This window comes from Rutilus rutilus, assembly GCF_951802725.1.
Source record: "Rutilus rutilus genome assembly, chromosome: 13".
NCBI classification, from domain to species: Eukaryota; Metazoa; Chordata; class Actinopteri; order Cypriniformes; family Leuciscidae; genus Rutilus; species Rutilus rutilus.
In genome coordinates, this window is record NC_140218.1 from 24,892,691 (window position 1) to 24,916,117 (window position 23,427).

A 23,427-nucleotide genomic window follows, 5' to 3' on the forward strand; every position below is an offset into this window, starting at 1 on the left:
ACCTGGTAGCTGGCGTGGGTAACCCAGTATAGGCAGAGCGATAACCAGAGCTGCTGCTCCTCCTGCCAGGAAACCAATCCACCAAGCTCCCACCCACAGTGGGTTTTCAGGAGTCAGCTCTGTCCTGAGGGAAAGAGAGAGATTTTAGCATTGAAAAGTTTTACTGCTAATAAAACTATAGAAAAATGTTAGTTTTTTCATGCAAGATTTCAGTTTGTATTCTGCATCATGGAAGTCATAAGGTCCAAATCAATCCTAGCTATATAATCTTGCATCTTAAAATCTTTTCTTTCTTTTTTTTTTAATGAAAATCCAATTTTCATACACTACACATGTACATTATAAATGTGTGATGCCTAAATTGATTTGTAGCATTTACAATGATTGATTTTAGTTTTTAGTTTTTTATTTTAAATTTATTTAGACAAAATAGTATACAGTTTTAATACTGAACAGTTATCAGCCATGGCATGAAAATTAACAGCCTTTTGGCCTTTGGCCAAAAACATAATATAGGTGCTCTCTACATCGAATTTAAGATAAATATAAAATCACTGGGGGTTTTTTTCCTACTAGAAAGTCATGAGGATGAGTAAATTATGAATTTCTTTTCTGGGTGAACTACTACTTAGCCACTTACGTTTGGTCGATCTCTGTGTAAATGTTGAGAAAGAATCCACCCAGCAAGTATCCGGCCGCAGGTCCTACAATGGCGGCTGTGTAGAAGATCCCTGAGAAAACAAAAGCAGCACATCAAGTCTCTGTGGCTCTCTCCATTGCCCCTTGAGTCATATAAAAGCTGGTCTGAGTTCACAGACTTCACACTGATTCATGTTTGTTTTCAATCAAAAGGCACAGTAAGATGCAGTTTGAAAGTGTGTCTGGAGTGGGGGGCAAGCAGGGTAGCGATTGTCCTCAATGCAATGGCCTTTGATAAGAGGACGGTGGGGAGAAAAACAATGGAATGAGGTTTTATTTATGTCTGAGGTGGAAACTAGTGGGGCTCACTGATAACGACACAAAAAAAAAGTGAGTAGGAGTGTCAAAGCCTGAGTTAGACAAAATGACAGGGTTCAGTGAGGGCAAATATGAATTTTTGAGTGTTATTCCATGTAAACTATAAGACAATTGATTTTTTGGTGTTGTTTTTCTTTTTTTAAAGAATATGGATTCTGAGTGCTTGAATACATTTAGCTACACATTTACACACACCCTCTGATGAAATCATGTCCAATAAATTAATGGGCATGCACCAATATTAGAACCCTGAGAAATCTTTATTACATGTGAGTAAATTCTGTGTTATTTCTTTCCAAATTCTGATTTCCATTGTAATTTTTCTGAATCTCTGGATTCCTCTTTAATACTTTTATTTAATTTTAATAATCAAAAAGCATGTCTAATCAACTGAATTAATAATTGTATTAAACTTTTAAAAAATGGTTCCCTATGAAATCTGTTTTACAGTGTTTGTCCCAAACACTATTTTAATTTTTCCTAATTTATCATAAAAATGTTTAGTAACAAGTACAACTAAACATTTCACATGAGGTGCTGCACAGCAGAGGTATTCTGTAATTTTGTAAATTCTGTGGATTGTGTGACTTTTCTTAAATATTTTAATAAATATTTTATTTTTTTAATTACTTTAAGTATATTTTACAAAACGATAGTAATATATGTCATAATTTCCTTATAGGGTTCTTTTTTTGATTAATTGTACAGACCTACTTTTTATTTATTAATCCAAATTTCCCCAAATTTCATTTGAATCATATAACAATAATATATAGGGCCATACAGTAATAAAATGCTGCACTATTCTTTCTAAATAAATGAGAAAAATGTACGCAATGTACCGTAGGAAAAATGTATATTCCTTTGGAGAATTGCTAAAGATTACATTTAACAGTGTTATTAAATTAGTGTTTTAATATTTTGTTATAAGTTAATTTTAGATGACAGAAAAATGTAATCTAATTTTCAAAATAGGGGAAATGGGCAAACAGAATAAAATAACTAATATCAGTCTGTATACAGTATATGCTTTATGTTTTTCATGGCGTCATCACACTCACCTATGTATACAGGTGCGTAGTTTGACTTGACATTCTCATCTAGGTAGGTGACCCCGAGGGTGTACAAAGGGGTTGCCCCGACCCCATGAAGAAACTGGCCCAGCATAAAGACGTAGCGGTACGCTGACAGCCCACCTTCCTCGCCGACACATGCCTCTGTGTGATTGGCCGAGCACAATCCCATGCGCTGTGGTACTTTCACCTCATAGGGTGGTGTGGTGAAATGGGGCAGGGCAAAGACCAGAGACCCCAGTGCCATGATGAGCACACCCCAGCCCAGCCATCGAGGTTTATGACCCGTACCACCAAAGTAGCTCACGAATGTCAGGCACACACAAGCAGCAATGTCGTAGGAGCTCGCGATGAGTCCCGCCTGTAATGGCAAAACAAATAACACATTGTGTTAATAATGCTGCGATGTACACTTTCAAACTAGCAATGGATACCAAGGCTGAATCACAATTTGAATACAATCTATTCTACAACGTGTCTTTTGGGCCATGCATACTTTTTGGACTATTATTACCAACAAAACATTGCGACATACAAGATGATTGGTTTGCAATACTTCTATGATTAAGTATGACATTTTAAGAATACATACATTACTGTTCAAAAGTTTGGGGTTTGTAGTGTACATTTAAAAAAAGGGGAAAAAATAAAGCAAGAAGGTACCAAATTGATAAAAAATTTAACTTTTGAACGTTCTATTCATCAAATAATTCTGAAGAAAATGTTACACTGTTTCCACAAAAATATTAAGCACCACAACTGTTTTCAAATATGATGATAATAAGAAATATTTCTTGAGCACCAAATCAGCATATTAGAATGATTTCTGAAGGATCATGTGACCCTGAAGACTGGAGTAATGATGCTGACAATTCAGCTTGCATTACAGGAATACATTCCATTTTAAAATAGATTAAAATAGAAACCAGTTGCCAGTTATTTTAAATTGTAATAATGTTTCACAATATTACTGTTTTTACTGTATATTTTTGATCAAATAAATGCGAAAGACTTCTTACCAACCCCAAACTTTTGAACGATAGTTCACTTTATCATCATTAGCACAATTAGTAGAAGTATGAAATTGGGATTTGACCAAAGGTTAAGCCAGTGGTTCTCAAACTTTTTCGGTAATTCCCCACTTTGGACAAGTGGGAATTTCCAAGCCCCACCTGCCTCAACATGCTAAAGAAATAAAATTTTCAAATTTATTGAATTAACAAGTAGTATCAGTATAGTAACAAGTTATATCTAAATACAAACTACATCAAATAACAGAAAGTAAAAAAAATACACAGTGCAGCTGTGTCATAATTTACATGAAATTAAAAAATAGAGAAAATAAAAAAGTGCAGCTGTGTCATAATTTGCATGAAATTAAAAAATAGAGAAAATAAAAGTGCAGCTGTGTCAAAATCTGTATCAAGTTCAAAAATAGAAAAGCAATAAAAGTGCCACTTTGCAATCTGTTAAAAAAGAAAAGATAAATCCATTTGGCAAGACAGGTCTATTTATCCCTGCATTAGTGGCTGCAATGAGCCTGTTTTGCATTGCACAATTTATTTATTGCCCACACTAGCCTGCTACCCATCGGCGCGAAACATAGATATAGCTACACATAGCTAATATTAATATGCCTTTATAGTCACACAAACACACACACACACACGTGCGCGCAGTCACTCTCTAGTGCACGATTCCGGGAGATTGGATCTCATTTGCGGGAGTCAATGAGCCGCTATCAATATGTGGGAGACTCCTGGAACTTCCGGGACAGTTGGGATGTCTGGATAAAGATATAAAGGCATAAAAGGAAAATTTCCTCCCATTTGGCGCGCCCCACCTGTCACGTCTCTATTCCCCACCAGTGGGGCGCGCCCCACACTTTGAGAACCACTGGGTTAAGCAATGTTTTTCTTCGATTTTTTTTAAAGAGTTTTAATTTTTAAATTAAGATTTTTAAAATGCTGACTGAACATCCTTTAAAACAGTGAATGGCCAAGAGAACAGTAACATTTCATAGTTGATAAATATTCAACATCAGTCGATACCAATACATTTAAAAATCTCATGCAGATAAACTTATATGCATTATAAAATATATAATGCATATAAGCAATATGGTACCAATATTTTATGCCACACTAACTTGACATTTATATTTACAAACAAATTGACCTGGTAGCTGCGCAGATCAAAGCGTCTCTCGATGGAGGTGATGACGGTGTTGATGAAGCCGTTGATGATCATGCCCTGGAGGAACGAGGCCACACAGAGGAAGAAGAGAAACCAGCGTGGGGTGTTGAAGGTCTGGATACACCGTGGGCTCAGTGCTCCCCATCCACACAGATTCTCCGAGTCCGTTGGGACAAACTTCAGCCCAATGGGTGGCTCTGTGAGCTCAAGCCCCAGTTTGCCTGTATTGTGGAACACAGTGAGTGCATCTCCAGATGGGCTGCCAGGCACAGAGTCCTGGGACTCCACGGGGCTGGGATTGTCTGGACCGGGTCCCAGTGGACTGTCATGTAGGACCAAAAGCTCTTGCTTGGAGCTGAAGGAAGTGTCATTGTTTAACAGGTGGGGCATGGCCCCAAAAAGGGGGCGCTGTGACAGACTTTGTGAAGAATAAGAAAACAAAACTTTTCCACAGGAAACACTGTTTCTGTTCTATGTGGACAATAATCCCTTTACAGAGTTTCTTAGAGTTTAAAGTGAAGTCATACAGATCTTGGAAAACTTAATTCTGCAAAGAAGAGGGAGAAAGAGACACTCAATAAGTTTGTAGCCAACTTCAGTAAATTCTCAGTAAATCATCAACTTGTTAAGCTCCAAAAACAAATCGAAAGTGATAAAATTAAAGACTTTTCTCTTTATTCAGTGAAGTGAACTGTGATGTCCAAACGGACCCCAAAAAACTCTAATGAGCTGGGATTAGTTCTGCATGCCATCCTTGTTCCACAAAACACTCTTTTGGGGACAAACACCAAGCATGCCAGACTCACACTGCACTCCTGTTTTTTGGCAGAACCTTTCCTTCACCTACTTCAGAGTGCAATGACCTACAGTAGCCCACAGGACCGTTAGGAGTATTTTAAAATATTCCTAATTCAGATCTGAGCTGAGTAGAACTATGCAAACTAGAGAAGTAAAGTAAAGCCTTCAGCGTGAGACCCATGCAACTGACACTTTTCTAACACCACATATGCACCACATCCATATTCTCACGCAGTGAAAAAACTTTGCGGATCAAAGATGACACTAGAGCATGTTACTTTTGATATGAAACAAAGTCTCAAATTCTGTCAATTGTATGATGAAATAAATAAAAAAGCCGTTTTGTGTCTCTATAATGTGGCGTGACAGAACGCCTCAGTTCAAGCGGCACATAAACCGATCATCTCTTCCTCTTTACTACCAGTTCACGAAACAAACCTGAATGAACATCATAAAGTATGCTGAAAGATACAGTACAACTTACAAAGAAATGTAGCCTATCATGTCTCATGTAATCACTCAATCAGTGTTTCAGCTGAGCTACATCCTTAAAACAGCTTGTCAACAATAGCTGTGTCACATAACGTTACGTTTACCTCAGGAAAATCGTTTCTTGGGGTCACAATTCGATTAAAATCTATTCTTGTGATCACGATTCAATAAAAATCTATTCTTGGGTCCACCATTAAAAAAAAAAAAAAAAAAAAAAAAAAAAAACGTTTTTGGGGGCACGAATTGATTAAAAATAGTTTCTTAGCGTCACAATTCGATAAAATATCGAATTTCTGTTTTGAAAAATTTCTATTTGATTCTAAACTTGTTCTTGAACTTTATTTAATTTATTCTCCTTGAAGCCCCCTCCTTATATATAAGAAAACCTGTGCCCCAAATTGATTGATATCAAATACAACTCATAGGTGCAATTCAACTTTAAAGTTGTTGAATTATTATTTCTCAATCAACCTATAATATCTGAATATTTTATATTGAACTATTTTATTCATAATAATTACATTTCCTGCCTTTTATGTTTTCAGGAAATTGGTAATACTAGCTATATTGTTTAGATTTGTTCCCCGGTACAGTTTTGCCATGTCTGTTTATTATATTGCATTTTTAAGTGTCACACTGACTTGCCTTGATTATCCACAACAATGAGGCTTGACACAGATAAACAATAAAATAAGATTTAATTAACACTAGGAGCCAAACAAAGATACATACCAACACGAAATGTTAACACAAGACAAAGAACAGAAGACAACTGAGGGTTTAAATACACAGTAGCAATAAGGGACAGGTGAGACTCTGATCAATTAAACCAGGGTTCACCAATCTGTCCTGCAGAGTTTAGCTCCAACTCCAATTAAACACACCTGAACCAGCTAATCAAGGTCTCATTAGGCATACTAGAAACTTTCAAACAGGTGTGTTGGAGCTGGTTGGAGCTAAACTCTGCAGGACAGCGGCCCTCCAGGACCGAGATTGGTGAACCCTGAATTAAACAATGAATAACCAGAGCCCGTCTACGGAGAGCCTGCCCACTCCCTATTAAGCCCTATTGTACCGAATTTTGGTTGTAGTACCACCAGAGTTCCACTGGGGGCGCTCGCCATGAGTGCAAAATGAATGGGAGTCAATGGGGCTAGACGGCTAAATTTGTCTCTTTCACCCGATTGCCGTTGAGAAATCTCAGATCTGATTGTAGATTTTGCAAGTTCAACATGGGTTTTAGGTCGAAAGTTGAATGAACGAGTACTTATGTCGTTTTGATTTCTTACAGGTTGAGTTGTTGTTGCCCATAACACGCTAGCATTCTGCTAATGACGTCAGCATTCTGATGTCATTGACATTTTGAAAGACTTTTAAAGCAAATAAGTGACTAAAAAATCTAACACCCAGCAATGTGTAATTTCTTTGCATCTCCTTTCGAATACAACATTCAAATTACTAGACAAAAAATTATATCCTGAGAAAAGTGGATTTTGAGGGGTATACCGCCATTGACCTCCATTCATTCTGCACTCGTCCTGTGAGCGCCCTCATATGGAATCAGAGTGGAACTGCAACCAGTTCAGAAGCCGGAAGTGTAGTGAGAGTGAAACTTCTCGCCATATTAGACATTCTCTGGAATAACTATGACAACCAAGAAAACAGGAACTAAACAGGAAAAGAGAAACTAGGCAAAACAGAACAGAAAGAACTTCAAACTAAGAGTCCCAAAATACATAGAGCAAAACAGTGATATTAAGCGGTTTGTTTAGCCTTTTTTTTGTGATATCTGGCAACCCTTTACCTGGAGCTATAATGAAGAGAAGAAAGAGTTCAGAAGAGAGTAGAAGGAGAGCAGCAGTATGCAAACTGAACAGCAGCTACTGTTAGTGGAGTTATTTAATAACGTAGTTAAAACTAAACACACCTTGTAACCGCATTAGGGTAACATAAGTAACAAGATGACCCCTCCCACCCCCCACACACACCTTAACTGTTTTCTCCTGACCATAGATGGCACAAAATCTCACCTCAGCGCTTTTGATGAAAGGCTACACTATTTTTTATTGTGTCATTTCAGCTGAATATTAATATTTGTGGGATTTAGTCAAAACAGTTTTGAGGTTAACCGATCTAATTTTGTTTCTCTGGAAAATAGCGATTTTTGACATTGTATTATGTTGAATATCAATCTTTTTTGTGTCTATCTGTAAACGAGGTATTTGTGGACACAATGTTTTTGTTTTGTTTGTTTACAGATAAGGATGCAACTGAAAGACGCAAGTTATGCGCTGAAGAAAACATGTCTCAAATGCATTAACCTGTATGCTCATAAATCCATTTGTTCCGCTTAGCTGCAATTTTCTCACAGCAGCTAACTCTGCATCCTTCATTATTTTTCAGATGCATTCGCAACATTAAAGAAAATCTATAAACTGTATTATCCCATGGGGGGAAATTACGTTAAAATTACAATCTACGCATGCAGTGGTACACGTGTGCTGCATTCATTGGGTAGACATGCATGCCAAACCAAAAGAGCCGTACCAAATATTCATATGATTGGGCATTTTCAGTTTATTCTTTAATACAGCAGAGCTGCACATTCACAGAAGGGATTGTGGAATTATGGACACCTAACCTAAGTGGTTCTAAAGAGTCAAGAAATGCTCAGCTTTGTGCAAATGAGAGGGAAAAAAGGCTGGACAACAGTCATTCGCTTGCAAAAGATAGCATTTTTCAAATCTGAGAATCATGCATATATATGATACAAACACTTTACATGTGATAAAATATGTGGAAGAACACCACAAGCTCAAATTTGCCCTTATTGTCTTTAAGAGACAGACTTAAAAGTTAAAATTAAAGAATTAGAAGGAAAAAAAGATCTAATTACACCAACTCAGTATCATTATCCTTATCCTTTGCTCAAGTGTTAACAAAAGAAACGACGCTGAGAATGCAACGGTGCCATTAAAAAGCGCAGGCGTACAAACGTAATGTGTGCTATTTTAGGCAAGTTTTACCTGCGTAAAACCATTAAGAGATTTTCAGTCTTCTTTGTCTTTAACCCTAAGCTCAATTTAAGTTAATAATCTCAGCCTGTTTCTTAAAATACTTTAAATTCACGCAAACACACACTACTATGTAAGTATATATTATTTTACAATGTATTTCATTCCACATTCTAGTCAAATTTAGATCTAGACCTGCCTGTGTGTTGGTTATAGTATATGTACGCAACATTCCATTTTAGACATTGTATTTTATTGTAATATTATAATACAACAGGTATAAATAAAATGTTATATTGTAATATAGTAACATTTTAGTTTTGCCTAGATAATGTGAACAATGCATTGAATAAAAAGTTCCTGTAAGTGCAAATGAATCTGGCCAGTCTACTCAGATTCAGATTTTATATAATAACATCATTTCCTGCAGCTTTGTGTTCAAGCAATGACATTGTAAAATGATAGAACAAAGATCACTCTAGTCAATAGAATTGCATCCGAGTACAAAGAGAGAGAGAAATGCAAACTTGGCGGACACTTTTATCTAAAGTACGTTCCAGAGCAATAAAGTTTTATCAGTACCTGCATTCCCTGGAAATAAAACTCATGACCTGAATGTTAAAAAAAACATGAGATTTGTTTACAAATGTATCACATATTACAGCCCAGAACTGCATTACAATTGTCACACTGAAATAATAACAAAAAAAGTCACTTTGCCTACCTCTGTGCCTCAGATCACGCTGATCTAAAAGGGTCTGAGGGTTTGATTGTGCACGAAAGAAGAAAAGAGAAGAGAACAAGGAACAAGCAAGACAGTCCCAAATGGGCGTTACTCCAGCCTCTCACTCCTTCATATCTATGACTCAAGCAGCACTGACACAGTCCTGTGCACTGTATCTACCTGGAATGATGATCAGCACCTCATGCATCACAGATGTCTCTTCTTAACTCATTACACTTCACTCACACTGCATGAATGTGTTTGTCCAGCATGGCCAAAGATCAGGACCAGTAGGCCCGGACAAATTTGTACTTGCTCTGCTAACACTGTACCCTACCACAAATATAATAATTTGTCTTATGTTTCAGGTGATTGGCTAAAAAAAAAAAAACACACAACCAGGATGTGGAACTGAGCGTCCATGAGTCCTGTGCCAGCCGAGAATATAGGTGAATGGGAAAGCTAACAGCCTTGACATATTCAGGGGGGTTTTTTTCCAATAACACTCTCTACACATATAGAGAGGTATTACAATTATTGATGCAATGAGATGAAATCAGAGTTTGTTAACTGTACAAGCTCTTCATATAAGGCTTTGTCCACACTAATACGTTTTCATTTGAAAACGCATGTTTTTCTCTTCGTTTTGGCCTTCTGTCCACATTGAGATGGCGTTTTGGTCAACGAAGACTGATCTTTTTGAAAATGCTCTCCCATAGATATCTACGGCATTGTTATGAACTTTATTATGTCATCTCTCTCTGTATCATCTTGCAAATACCATGATCATACTATCATCTTTAGTATGTTTTACACATGCGCAGTAAGGTGATTCAAGCATTTTCAGACGTTTCAATGTGGATGAGCAACTTCTGGAATATGCTTTAAGACGCAAGTGTGGACAGGGAGCGTTTTAAGATGAAAACACAGTTTTCAAATGTATCCAGATTAATGTAGACGTAGCCTAAATCATGCAGTGAAGCCAAACATTAGAATGGGGCAGACGGGTGTCATCACAGTTTCTTGGTTAAGCTCTCAGTTAGTTTAGAAATATTAAAGTTTAACATAAGCAAAATGAATGACCATGTCATTGCAATCCCTGGTTTTCATATCTGACTCTGACTCATTTGCATGCATCTATGAATAATGAACACATGGTTGAAAAGTTGTGGTGTGACTTTAGCATTAAGAGTATTGGTGGTGCAGCTGAGGCTGTGTGAGTGAAGAGAGGTCTGTAGTTCATGCTTTGTTACAATGAGATTAATAAAAAAGCGTAATTATTTGTTATTGTGTTCTATGAACTCTTTCATTTCTAATTTTAAACGTGTGATCAAACGGAGGGAAGGATAACATCAGTGAGAGTCTCAGGGTGGGAACATGTGTTTGTTGTGGAATGCAGGTTCCTTCCCTTTTCTTTGAACGTGCTGGATGGTCATACGGTGAGATATGAATTACAGAGAAAAAAAAAAACAAGGAAACAAAGCAAGATCAAGAGAACGCCACTTTCACTAAGGATTTCTAGGAAGGAAGCGGTATCTGGTGAATAAGCATTCACACAAACGTCTATTTTTATAAGTTGTGTAATAGCTCATTCAGCTGCTGGGTGTAAGGGTTATGCTTAGTTTCATTGTGTTTTGGTTTGGTTTTCCCTGTTGTCATTTGCCTGTGTTCCTAGATAGTCTCAATGGATGTTAATTTAGTACCACACCTGTTCTGTTTTCACTTGATTACGCCCTTGTATACACCTTCAGTTCATTCTGTTCTTTGTGTTTGCATCTGTTATACTTGGTTGTGTTTATTTCCCCCAGTGATCTCCTGAGTGTTACCTGTTAGATTTAATAAAGACGGTTTATTATATTCTCAAATATAACATGCGGAGAAGCGAAGTCATGCGCTTTATTGCAGCGCTTTATGTGCATGTAAGTACAAATCATCAGATTCATCAAGGTTGCTTTAGATTAACAGCAGCAAACCATGAACCCTATAGTAGACAGTGTACAGTATAGTGCAAGAAAATTGTGATTTAAACTTATGATAATCATTCTGATAAAACTTTTTTGAAAACAGTGAATCAAGAATGTGACAATCACAAACCTGATAACTGAAATTGCAAGCATGTTTTCTCCAGCAAATAAAGCTCCATACAACAGGTTCATCTCTCTGAAATTATGGCAAAGCTGATCAGCCTATCAGAGTTGCTGTTATCCTGCACTATCACTGGCTGGAGAGCTATAAAAACCAGCCCATACTGAGGCTCAATACAAAACTCAATATCAGTAAGGAGATGTCAGTTAAACAGCCTACAGAATCAGATGCTAGAAAAACAAGTGAAAGTTTTGTGAGTTAGCCAGCCCAACACCTTAACCAAAATGTGGTTTTCTAGAAATCAGCCACCAAGTCACTATGCCCCCCTTTTTTTTTCTCTACCTTTTTCCATGATCTTTCTAGCTTTCGCTGAGCCCTGTCTCACCAGGGCTTTGCTGCGTGGCCTTGTGGGATGAAGTGATGTGATGGGGCCAGACAAGGGAAGTCTCTGACCCAGCAGTAACTGCTAATCTCACTACATCCTGCATAGATACGGGTACCATCGATTTCATACATTGACCACAATTGCAAAGATAAAATCATACATGCAAACCAGGAAACCATTTTAAATTATTAGCTACAAAACTATGCCAAGTCCTTTACACTATACAGTACACATCACCTGACCTGAACCTGTTTGGTTGGATGGATAGATAGATGATTTTCATTTACTACATGTATATGTACTGTATATTGTAGTATATATGTAGTTCTCTTGGTATCATGTGTGCAGCAGACTAAATGTCCCATATCTCCAGGGGCTTTTCTCATCATTTAGCTGTAAACCTGTAGGTGTAACCAAGTGGAATGAATGACCTACAGTAGCAGCCAATCAGCTTCTCAGCACTCCAGGTTTCGCCTCTGGCACTGGGCAATGTGGGTTAACAGACTGTCATAAATATACAGTAACAACATTTGCTTAGATTGCCATGTGACCACATTCAATTCCAGCCTTTGACCCGGACTGTAACATACTGTAAAAGTCTGCTCTGGAAAATTAAATTTTTTATTTATTTAATTTTCAATACAGAAATATTTACTTGTTTTTTGGTTTCCTATTAGAAATTATATATATATATATATATATATATATATATATATATATATATACACACACACAGTTGTATCGGTTTTCTCTATCAATGTTTTGGAAGTAGGTTTCAAACAACCAGTTCAAACACTAAATTTATTTAGTGTAAATTTAGTATCATTGAGATACTGTTATAGTTTAATTATTTTTTTCGTTCTTATTTTTCATTTGAATTTTACTTAAAGGTTTAGTAATTTTGTTGTGTTTTTATTTATTTATTTGTCTACAGTATATAATCTTTATTGATTTTTGAAAAAGTTTTAGTTATTTTAGGACATTATGTTAGACTAAATGACAATGAGCAATGTTATCTAATGCTGCCTTGGCAACTGAAATAAAAGAAAATTATGTTTTTTATATTTTATTTTATTTTATTTCAGTTATCGTTTATTTAATTTCATGTAACAATTTTTTTTTAATGATATTAGTTTTTATTAATATTCCTGATTTATACAATTTATAAATTACAATATTTGTTGGCCAAGACTGTCATTTTTACATAGTTTCATGATGTGTTATGTTTCAGAATAATTTTACAGTTTAAATTTTCATTCAATAACAGATTTCATTGTGGCAACAGAAGACTATATCAGTTGCTTATGCAGAAACTGATAGATCTGCTGGTTCTGATTTAACTGGAAAGTTTGGTTTGTTGTTATTACTGAATAAAAAATCCTGAATATTCTATATTAGAATATTCTAGAATTATTTAATATTACTCTATATTATAGCCAATGACAGTGAGCTACAGTTGAGAAATTAGTATCAGATGACATGTCAGTACAGAGAATTACAAAAGGAGAAGGAGTTTCTTCAAAAGGAGAATTGGGTTTCCAATTTAGTAAGCTGAAGTGTCAGCATATCACCAGACACCACAACTTATTTCCATCATTCAGATCTTATAAACGCACAGTCATCATTACCAGTCCCTCACAAGCAGCAACAGACCTTTTCTATAGACACAAGACCACACTTCCTGACATCATCTTATCAGCTTATCATATTTAATACCACTGTGATATCAATGAAACATCTGAAAAAAAAAAGAAGTTGCAAAATAAAGTATTTTTTCACAGACTTTTCAGTTATTAATATTGTAAATCTAGCATTTTTTCATAGTTTCATTTAAAAAAAACTTTAATGTTAATTTATAACACTATGCTAACTAACTGACCAAAATCTAGTTAACGCTACTGTGTATTAAATACAATGGCCGAGGCGAGGGAGTGACACACTTTGACATCTTTCTCTCTTCTGACCACTGTTAATCAATCTCACCTATTTTTTTTCCTGGTGTGTGTGTGTGTGTGTGTGTGTGTGTGTGTGTGTGTGTGTGTGTTTAGTAAAAGAAATACAACACCAGGTTTGATGTGCTTGTTTGTATGGATGCACAATTTGCTTATATTTTTTATAATAATAATTTGAACTTATAAACTAATATGACTACTAATAATTATTGTGATTATATATATTATTAGTAGTAGTATTGCTAAATAAACATATTAAACAAAATAAGAAATATTACTACTGTAATAACACTTTCATTATTAGTTTTTTTTTTGAGTATTTAAGAATATAACAATATAATAATAATATTTTTTATTTTACAGAAAAGTTATTTTACGAAAAACTGCTGGGTTACCTGTTAACATGCAGGTAGCCTATGACTATAAATCATTAGAAAGGTCTGGAGGTATGCAAAATTCATGTCCATGTTTTTAATATGAAATATGAGCCCCTTATTGAGTGTATATTAAGTGTATATGAGCACTGTTGGAAAAAAAAAAAAACCTCCTGTACACTTCCGTACACTGGAGAAAAACATTTTCATCCATTATCATATAATTTATCATATACATTTCTTTGGAGAAAATGATTATTTTTCCTATTTTTTACCCAAAATAGGGTGGAGTGAGCATTACCGAGCACTAAACACACAGTTTCATTCATACTGGAAGCCGGAGGGCGCCTTCACATTCCAGGAAAACCCTAATGTGTACTAAGGCAAAGCCTTCTTGGGTCTTTTCATAATAATAAAATGTATTTATAATGCAAACGCATTGCTAATCAATATAGCCTTCATCACTGTAAATAAATACTATAAAATAATATATTGTCTACCTAATTCTATGACAAGAAGCCACATCAGCTTACGAAAAGGAGGTTATTTCAAACATACAGTATGAAATGAGCTTGGAGTAAAAGCATGTTATTAAATGTTGTCTTTTGTTGGATAAAAGGTTTATGAACCTTTCATGCAACGGTTCATGCAAGTTCGCATGACAAGTTTTGGAAGATGCACGTTCAAATGCACATTATAAGCGACTCAAACTCGCAGTGAGATCCAGTCAGATGAAGATGTGATGGATAAAATATATATTTTAATATATATGTATATAGGCATATATTTATGTATATTTACATCTGCATATATCACAAATATATGATAGAAAAGCTGATAGAATATTGCTTCAGATTAAAATATATTTACAACACAAATATCCTATTTTTTCCAGACAAGCAACTTTTTTTATGCGGACAATTGAATGACCGATTTACTTGCACATGACAAAGTTTAACGTCGAGCCCAGATATATATACCAAGCAAAAAAGTACATTTCGAGCCCTGAACAATAATAATCATAAGCAATAATTTTTTTCTTTTACACCATACACCACAGTGCTTTCAGAGATGGAGCAGCATTTACAACTGATCACAGAGCCGCTCTTCACTAAGTGCATATATTTATTGAATTAAAATTTTTAAGAAAAATAAATAAATAAATCTGATCGCACTGAGCCAATTTGTGATTTCGGTTTAATTTCGATTAATCATGCAGCCGTACTTATAATACACATATTAATGCCTTATTCAGCATGACCCTATTCTACATCCCTTAACCTGACCTGGCCTATTAAACATAACCACTACAACAACTAATTTACTTACTATATCAATAAGCAGTAATTAGGAATTTATTGAGGGAAAACCCGTAGTTAATAGTGAATGAATACTGTATGTGTTCCATCTAATGTGTTAATCTAAAGTTTCCATTCATCACCACTATATATGCATCTATGACGACTTCCACTTCTGTGAACCCTGGAAACGTGTTATGGCTCCATGACAGTGTCTTTTCATAATGACTAAAAGGCTGAAAGGTAAAAAGCTGATTACCAGTGGTCATACAGTCTAAACTGGCTTACAGATTAATAGAGGAGGTAGTATAGTGGGAGGAGGAGGGGCACAAAGAGTCAATAGGGATTTCAAATTAATTTAATCTCTTAGTTGCATCACATTCGCAATATGTCAGGCGATTCATATTTCACTTAATCATTACTGTTGGAAGATCTCTGGAGGAGAAGAGTGTGTTCAAGGCTTAGTCACAAGGAGTGACTGTGATAAAGGGTAATCATATAACTGACTATGAACTATTTATCAACATCAACATTTGAATGTAGAAAGGAGAGTGCTGTAAAAATTTTGAAATACTTAGTACAATTAAACAAGTCACATTTCTGAAACTTCAAAACTAAGTTCAGTATTTTTTTTTAAACAATTACCGCAATGGTCAAAACTGATTTAAGTCATTTTGAATTTATATGCTGAAGATTTATTGAAGATATGCTGGCCTGAAGGAAACATTGTATACAGCATCAGCACTAGATCCTCGTTTTAAGGCCCTTCCCTTCTTGTCTGAAGAGGATCGTGACAACACGTTTTCAAGACTGATGAGGGAAATTGTTAGTCTGGAGCAAATGAAAACACTGAATCTAAGTTGTACCAGTGTAGAAAGGAAATAATGTTATGCTAACTATCTTTGTGATCATTTATTATCATTATATTTTAAATGTCATTTTAAATGATTTTATCTTTAAGCAACTAGGAACTGATGGTGCTTGCGGTGAAGTCACTGTGCCTGTTCTGCAGAATGACAACTCCTTGGGTCCTCCTGAAGCCCCCACATCACCAAAGAAGCCAAAAACATCTGCACTGATGGATCTCCTTGGACCAGTCTACAAAGCAGCGGCCCCAGCATCAAAGAAAACTGTCAATGAAATTGTAAAGGAGGATGTGGCAAGGTACAGGGAAGTGAAACCAGTCCTTCTCTCTGAAAACCCACTAATCTGGTGGAAGATGCATGCAGAAGAGTATCCTCTATTAGCACAACAAGCAAAGCGATATCTCTGTGTGCCTGGAACAAGTGTTCCTGCGGAGAGAGTTTTTTCAACTGCTGGTGATGTAATCACAGCGCAAAGGAGCTGCCTTAGGTCAGACCATGTTGACCAGCTAATCTTCTTGCTGAAAAATTTGGCAATAAAAAAATGAGTTGTAGGACCGTTATATTTATGAACAGTTAGTATGTTTGGGTTAGGGTTAGCAATGTCCAGACAAGGGCTCTATGCGCGTGTTTTCAAATTTGTTTTATTTCTTAAACGTTTCAAGGTGTTAATGAATTTCAGGTGTTTTTTTACAGTAATGAGCATTGTGCAGTTTGTGCTAATTACCTTGTGTGCACTGTATGTGCATATTTATCAATTATTGTTAAAGAACAGTTAGTTATTTATACAGTTAGTATGTATACGCAATGTCCAGACAAGGGCTTTATGAGCTGTTTTGAATAAAAATGTCAATGTTGCACATTTTTTACAGTAATGTGCACTGTACAGTTTGTGCCTACATTGTGTGCATTGTATGTGCATATTTATTATTATTTAAATCTGTTACAATGTTTGTTACTCAAAGTAAAATTAAAAATGAATTAAACATAATTGTGTGGGCCCTGTTAATGCAAATGTGTATTTCAGTAATATAGCTAAGTAGGAGGGTTTCAGTTACCAGCATTCATATTGAAATATGGATTCTATGTCTACAAAATTAACATTTTAAATAAAATATTGAAAACTAATCGATACTGTGAATCAAATCGAATCCGAAATCAAAACTATTTAGGCCTAAATAAGAATCGAATCGCCAAATTGTTCGCACTACCTAGCCCTAATTCTTAGAAGGTAATTATTTTGGTTTCCCAAAAATTACGAAATACTATGTTGACAATAAGAGGATAGTTTACCCCAAAATGAAAATTCCGTCATCATTTACTCACCCTCACGTTGTTTTAAACATGTATGAGTTTCTTTGTTCAGTTGCTGGTTCCCATTGACTTCCATAGTATAGAAAAAAATACTATGGAAGTCATAACATAAAATGTTTGGTTACCAATATATTCTTCAAAATATCTTACATTTACATTTAGTCATTTAGCAGACGCCTTTGTCCAAAGCGACTTACAAATGAGGACTAAATTAAGCGAGTCATGATGTAGAGACAAAAACAACTCAAGAAGTGCTCAAAATATAAAGTTCAGGCATTGCTCAGAGTAGCATTAGCCAGACATGGGAGGATTAAAGGAAAAGGAAATAATTTTTGTTTTGTTTTTGTTTTTTAATGAGGTTAAGTGCTCACAGAAGAGATGAGTTTTCAGTTGTCTTTTGAATGTTGTCAGTGATTCTGCATTCCGGATGAGGATGGGGAGATCATTCCACCAGCATGGAACTGTAAATGAGAATCTTATTTTGTGTTCACAGAAAAAAGAAACTCATTCATGTTTAAAACAACTTGAGGAATCATTTCCAAAGACTTTTCCAGGACATTTTCAATTTCACTACATTGGGAATAAAAGAGAAGGATTGCCATATATATTCCTCTCTCCATTAAATATTTAAAAGACATACAGTTTATGGCCATTATTATTATTAACCATTAACTATAAAATCAATTAATATGAGCCATTTAAATAGGCTAGTTTATTTAACTATAATATGAAAATAAAAATATTAAATAAAGTCAATGAATTGTTAATGCTAATAATAGTTATAAGTATATAATACATTAAAATATTATCATGTAGCCTTTAAAAAATGTCTACTCCTGCAGAAAAATTGGTTATTGTACAAAAAAAAAAAAAAAAATCAGCATCGATTTGGTACCAAACTACCGGTAGTTTTTTCATTGTCCATGTGATTTCCAGGACTGGAAAATAAGTGGATTTGAATATTTAATCCCAATTACCAGTCATTCATGTTACACAGTACTGCGCTAGTGCGTTGTGTCGTTTTAATACCACATACGAACAAATATAACCCATAACACGGAGGTTTTCACGTTGCATCGTTGTTCGAGAACACAAGAAAGCAGAGTTATTTTAGTGGATAGTGATGGGAATTCCGGCTCATCTCGGCGAATCGATTCTTTCGAACAGTTCGTTTCAAAAACGATTTAACGGTTCTATGCGTCACCAACGTAGTCCAGTTTAAACGAGCCAAGATTCGACATAAAAGAACGTTTTGTTCGTGATTCGGATATCGCAAAATTTTGTCCTCAAATATCTGAGCATGGTTGCGCTGTTCAGAGGAACAAACGGTTAGAAATACATTGTATAGTGGCGCTCCCTTAGTAAAGCTTGTTGATCATTAAACATCACGCTGTTAATATAGACAATTTGCCATTCACTGTAGGTTTCGTGACATAACACTTCACAAATCACCACTGGTCGATTGCAAAAAAAGATACTGTTAAACGCTATAACAATAATAGCTATATTTTAGGATGCCCATGTGTCGTGAAGTGACCTGCGGTTTGTGTTTATGATCATGTGCCTCCGCACTGGCATCCTGAAGACATGTGGAGGAAATACGCAATCCAGACTCATTTATGAGTCTTTGTCGTCTGCACTGCACTAATGTCTGAGCGTTTTATCATCCATATGGCTCGCTGTGGTTTGGTATAACGTTACTGTCTGGCCAGTGCTGCTTTACTGTATCCTATAACGTTACCCAGTTATAGTTAATCTCACATGGTGTTCTTCATTCATCCCTGTCTCAACATGGAAATGTCATGAAAGCTACTCACGTTGTCACGCTACTGAGGATTTAGACGACTTCTCCATTTCAGACAGATCTGTCAGTGCATTTCACGTTCGGGAGCATTAGTTTGTCTCTCCGTAAATCCACGAAAAAACGCTTAGGTTGAAGATGTTATAGAATGTTCAGCTTTCGGATTAAGCAGCGTTCACCCAATGAGAATCCGCCCCCCATGGCGTTATGCTGCTGGACCAATAGGTGTCATCCGCCCAAACGGCTGCTAAGTCTGACAACTGTCTTTACCGCGCTTAAGCACAAGCTGCAGCATCGAGCATCCTTGGTTAACCAGCAGGTTTGGTTTGACTCTGATGCACGCAGTTTCCATGTCATTCGTGTTTTTAAATGTTGAATTAAAAAGGTTTAAATTATTTTCCACTTGTTTCACATCGGTGGCCTCTGATTCCTTTTAATTTGAGCGTTGAACTCAAATGTTGTTGCTTATTTTCTTAGGTTCATGACCTGTTTGTGGTCTAAGAGAGACATCTTTACTCTTTAGTGGTTTCAATTCTTCTGTCTCTTGCTTTTTTCAGGAAGTGAGCTATTCTCAGTGTTAACCGGTGTGACTTCATGCAAGCAGGCGAAGGTTTGACTGGTTGGAGAATGTTGTCTGAGTTTTCCCATCAATATCTAGTTTGCATTGCAGAGGGGAAAAAAAAAGAATGTAAGGGATTTTAGTTTTATTAGCAATAGCAGCATTGTACCACTGACAGGCAGGGGTGCAAAATACAAATACAGGATATGCTAATTGTTAGCTGAAAGGCATATGGACCAATGACCATTAGCATTAATATAATCAAACAAACCAAAACTAAAACCAAAGAGCATAGTGCACCCCCGCTGATAGGACAACTAAAATAATGGGTTTGTATGTGTCTGAAAAATATAAAAAAATATATGCACAATATACTGTATGTTGACAAAAAGAGCTAAAATGTTTGATTTTGATAGTTTCTTCCAGCATGAATCGCATTCTTCGAAGGCCGCATTCAAAGCCGATTGCGTCACAGCAGCGCGTCGAAGGCTCCTTCAAATGCGGCCGTGAAATGCATCCTTCGTTTCCCGAGCAATGAAGGATACAACAGTTGGATCCTTCGCAGCCTTGCAAACCCCATGAATTCATTGCGTGCCTGTAACAACAGGACTTTTTTTGGAGAGAAATTGCCGGATTACACTTTTAAACGCAAGTACTGGGTTTCAAGTTACTCGAATATCTAATGATATACAAATTTAAAAATAAATATAGCTGCAAGCATCAATTATCAGGGTTCAGGCACGCTTTAAGGCCTTTAAGCACATGCATAAAAAAGGTATTATGTTTTATTTAGCAAGCCTGTTACCACCTAGAGATGGAAAATACCATTTACAGACAATACAGGCAATTTAAAGCTTTTTGACATGCCACCAATTTTCATATCTCCATAAAAGTTTGCATGCTTGTGTAGAATCATGTTGCATATGCTCATCTGATTTCGGGAAGTTTAAGATTTATACGTTTTTTGGGTATTGGTACCCATTTTTAAATGACCGTGTTATAGCTATCCAAAGGCTATAGTCAGGGCCGGCCCAAGCCTAAGCAGAATTTTATTTGGGGGCCCATGGTGCCACCAATATGACTGACTATTGTCAGTGCTTGATTATTCACAGACTACAAAACACACCTATTATCAATTGTATTAGTTGTAGCTGTGTTGCTTACATCAATGTCTGGCAGCTAGCATGTTTTTACCCTTCTACGGTTTCAAATTGTAACAGTAGCAAACCCACAAGAGTGGCCAGGTCTAAATTTGCACTTTAATATTCAAAGTCTTACAGCACTAAGTGGTATACTCAGTGTGGTGTACTAAATAAACCAGCAAACAATGCATTTACTGTAAACTAGTTAACCACTTAATTGCTTTTGGTAAAACAATTTTTTAAATGCAAGCAAATGTGCAGAACAATTAACTAAATAACTTTAAATAAACAGTATCTTCTTATATATAAAAAAATATTTAATTACAAAACGGACAATATTAAATGAAATACTTAATACATAAAATGAACAGATCATATGGCCCTGCAACAAGATAACAATAATAAATCTATTAACATTAAAGGGTTCACCCATGACAATTCTGTCATTATTTACTCTCCATGTATCAATTTATTTCTTCTGCTGAACACAAAAGAAGATATTTTGACGAATGTGTGTAACCAAACAGTTGATGGACCCCACTGAACACAAAAGAAGATATTTTGACGAATGTGTGTAACCAAACAGTTGATGGACCCCACTGATTTCCATAGTATTATTATTTTTTTCCTATATGGAAGTCAATGGGGACCAGCAACTGTTTGGTTACATTCTTCAAAATATCCTATTTTGTGTTCAGCAGAAGAAAGAAATTGATACATGGAGAGTGAGTAAATAATGGCAGAATTTTCATTTTTGGGTGAACTATCCCTTTAACTATCCATGTATACTATAGGCTGCTGTTCCGCTTCTAACAAAGTGACAGATGCAACTGATTACTTTCACTTTAGACATAACCAACTATGTAAACCCTGTGTGTATTTGACAGTATTTGCACAATCAGACGCAATTTAGATAAAGTCCAGTAATCGGGTGCTGTTTGACAGGTTTTTAGTGTGCATGCGCTCGGTGTGTACGCGGTCAGAAAAAAAAAAAAAACATGTAAGAACAGCACGCGAATGAAATGTTTAACTGGCAGGGCTTTAAAGCAAATGCAAATAATACACTTTTGTGATTGTGAATAAGTGCAGTGTCCCGTGAGTAACTCTATCGCTGCATTAACATGTGATGTGAATGTACGTCGAGTTACAGGTCACGGTTAGGGTCTATGGTTGGACTAGTTTGGGGGCTCCCTAGCAGTCGCTTAGTTCGGGTATAGGGAGGGCCGGGTCTGTGTGCATATAATAGGCGGATAGGGCCCAATTTCCTGTTCACCTGTGGGTTTACTGGTGGACAACACACTATGCATGCCGCCACCTATTGTACTGGAGTTTAATTAAAATGAGGTCTAGGGTTGAATACTGTGCAAACTTAAAAACAATAGGCGCCCCAGTGCAATAGCTTTTTGGCCAAATCACAATAATAATTCACCTTCTTGTTTGTAGAAAGTTGTGGTTCACTTCATGAACTTATTCCTAGCGTCACAGTTAGGTGAAGACTGCAGACCATTGATTCAAGCCTAAATCAAGATTAAATCTACAAGTACACTGAAAAATGTAATTTATTGGCAGGGTTGGGGAGTAACGGAATACATGTAACGGCGTTATGTAATCAGGATACAAAAATCCAGTAACTGTAATCCGTTACAGTTACGTCAAAAAACGTAGTAATCAGATTATAGTTACATTTTGAAAAAAGGGGGAATACTTTCAGGATTACAATGGTTTCATTTAAAACGAAATAAATAAGTATTTTGGCATAATAACACTATATTAAGACGAGCGCGCTACTTACAGTAGTTCCTGGTTCTGTTGCCAGTAATGACTCACGCTGGTGAATGCGCAAATAACAGCTGTCTACAATCTCCTCAGACGCATATTGAATCACTGCTGCTAGTAGAAATGATGCTGCCTGCGGGTAAAATCGCTTTTAATTCATGGAAATTCCGCTGCTATTTTGTAGAAATTAGGAGAGTAGCTTTTTTAGTACCCAAAATGTCCTTTCTTAATCTTTTCTCGCGTAACGGGATGTTCGCTGTCTAGGTAACGTAGGGGAACTCCCACTGCCAACGCCTCAAGTTCAGCCAGGCAAATTAAGAAAGATCACGGCTTTAGTCAACATGTAGGCCTATTTTAAAATAAACTAATATGTAGATTGTGTAAAAAATTTGTGCTTTTTTTTATTTTTATTTTTTTATTTGTTAAAAATAAAACAAAATAATCTGTAATACCATACATTAGCCACTAGATGTCTGTATAGCCCTTTACATAAATATATTATATTCAGGCCTGTGTTAATGTGTTATTAAGGCCAAATTCTTAATAAGTTTTTTTTTTGTTGTT

General features: G+C 36.0%; 1 protein-coding gene across 3 annotated transcripts in view; it reads right to left on the bottom strand.

Annotated features, from left to right (window-relative positions):
• The window catches only part of slco4a1 (solute carrier organic anion transporter family, member 4A1), a 28,733-nt gene extending 9,141 nt beyond the window's left edge, over positions 1–19,592 (bottom strand). The window contains exons 1-6 of one of the 3 annotated variants that reach the window (XM_084427692.1): positions 9,315–9,376; positions 9,173–9,201; positions 4,269–4,833; positions 2,079–2,451; positions 641–731; positions 3–124 (exon numbers count right to left, since the gene is read on the bottom strand). In XM_084427692.1, the coding sequence (XP_084283818.1) occupies positions 3–124; positions 641–731; positions 2,079–2,451; positions 4,269–4,676 (994 nt within the window). In that variant the 5' untranslated portion in view covers positions 4,677–4,833; positions 9,173–9,201; positions 9,315–9,376. Of the gene's footprint in view, positions 1–2; positions 125–640; positions 732–2,078; positions 2,452–4,268; positions 4,834–9,172; positions 9,202–9,314; positions 9,377–19,402 lie in introns of those variants that run through there. The other 2 variants (XM_084427691.1, XM_084427693.1) reach the window with 2 other exon arrangements.
• Positions 19,593–23,427: the final 3,835 nt, after the last annotated feature.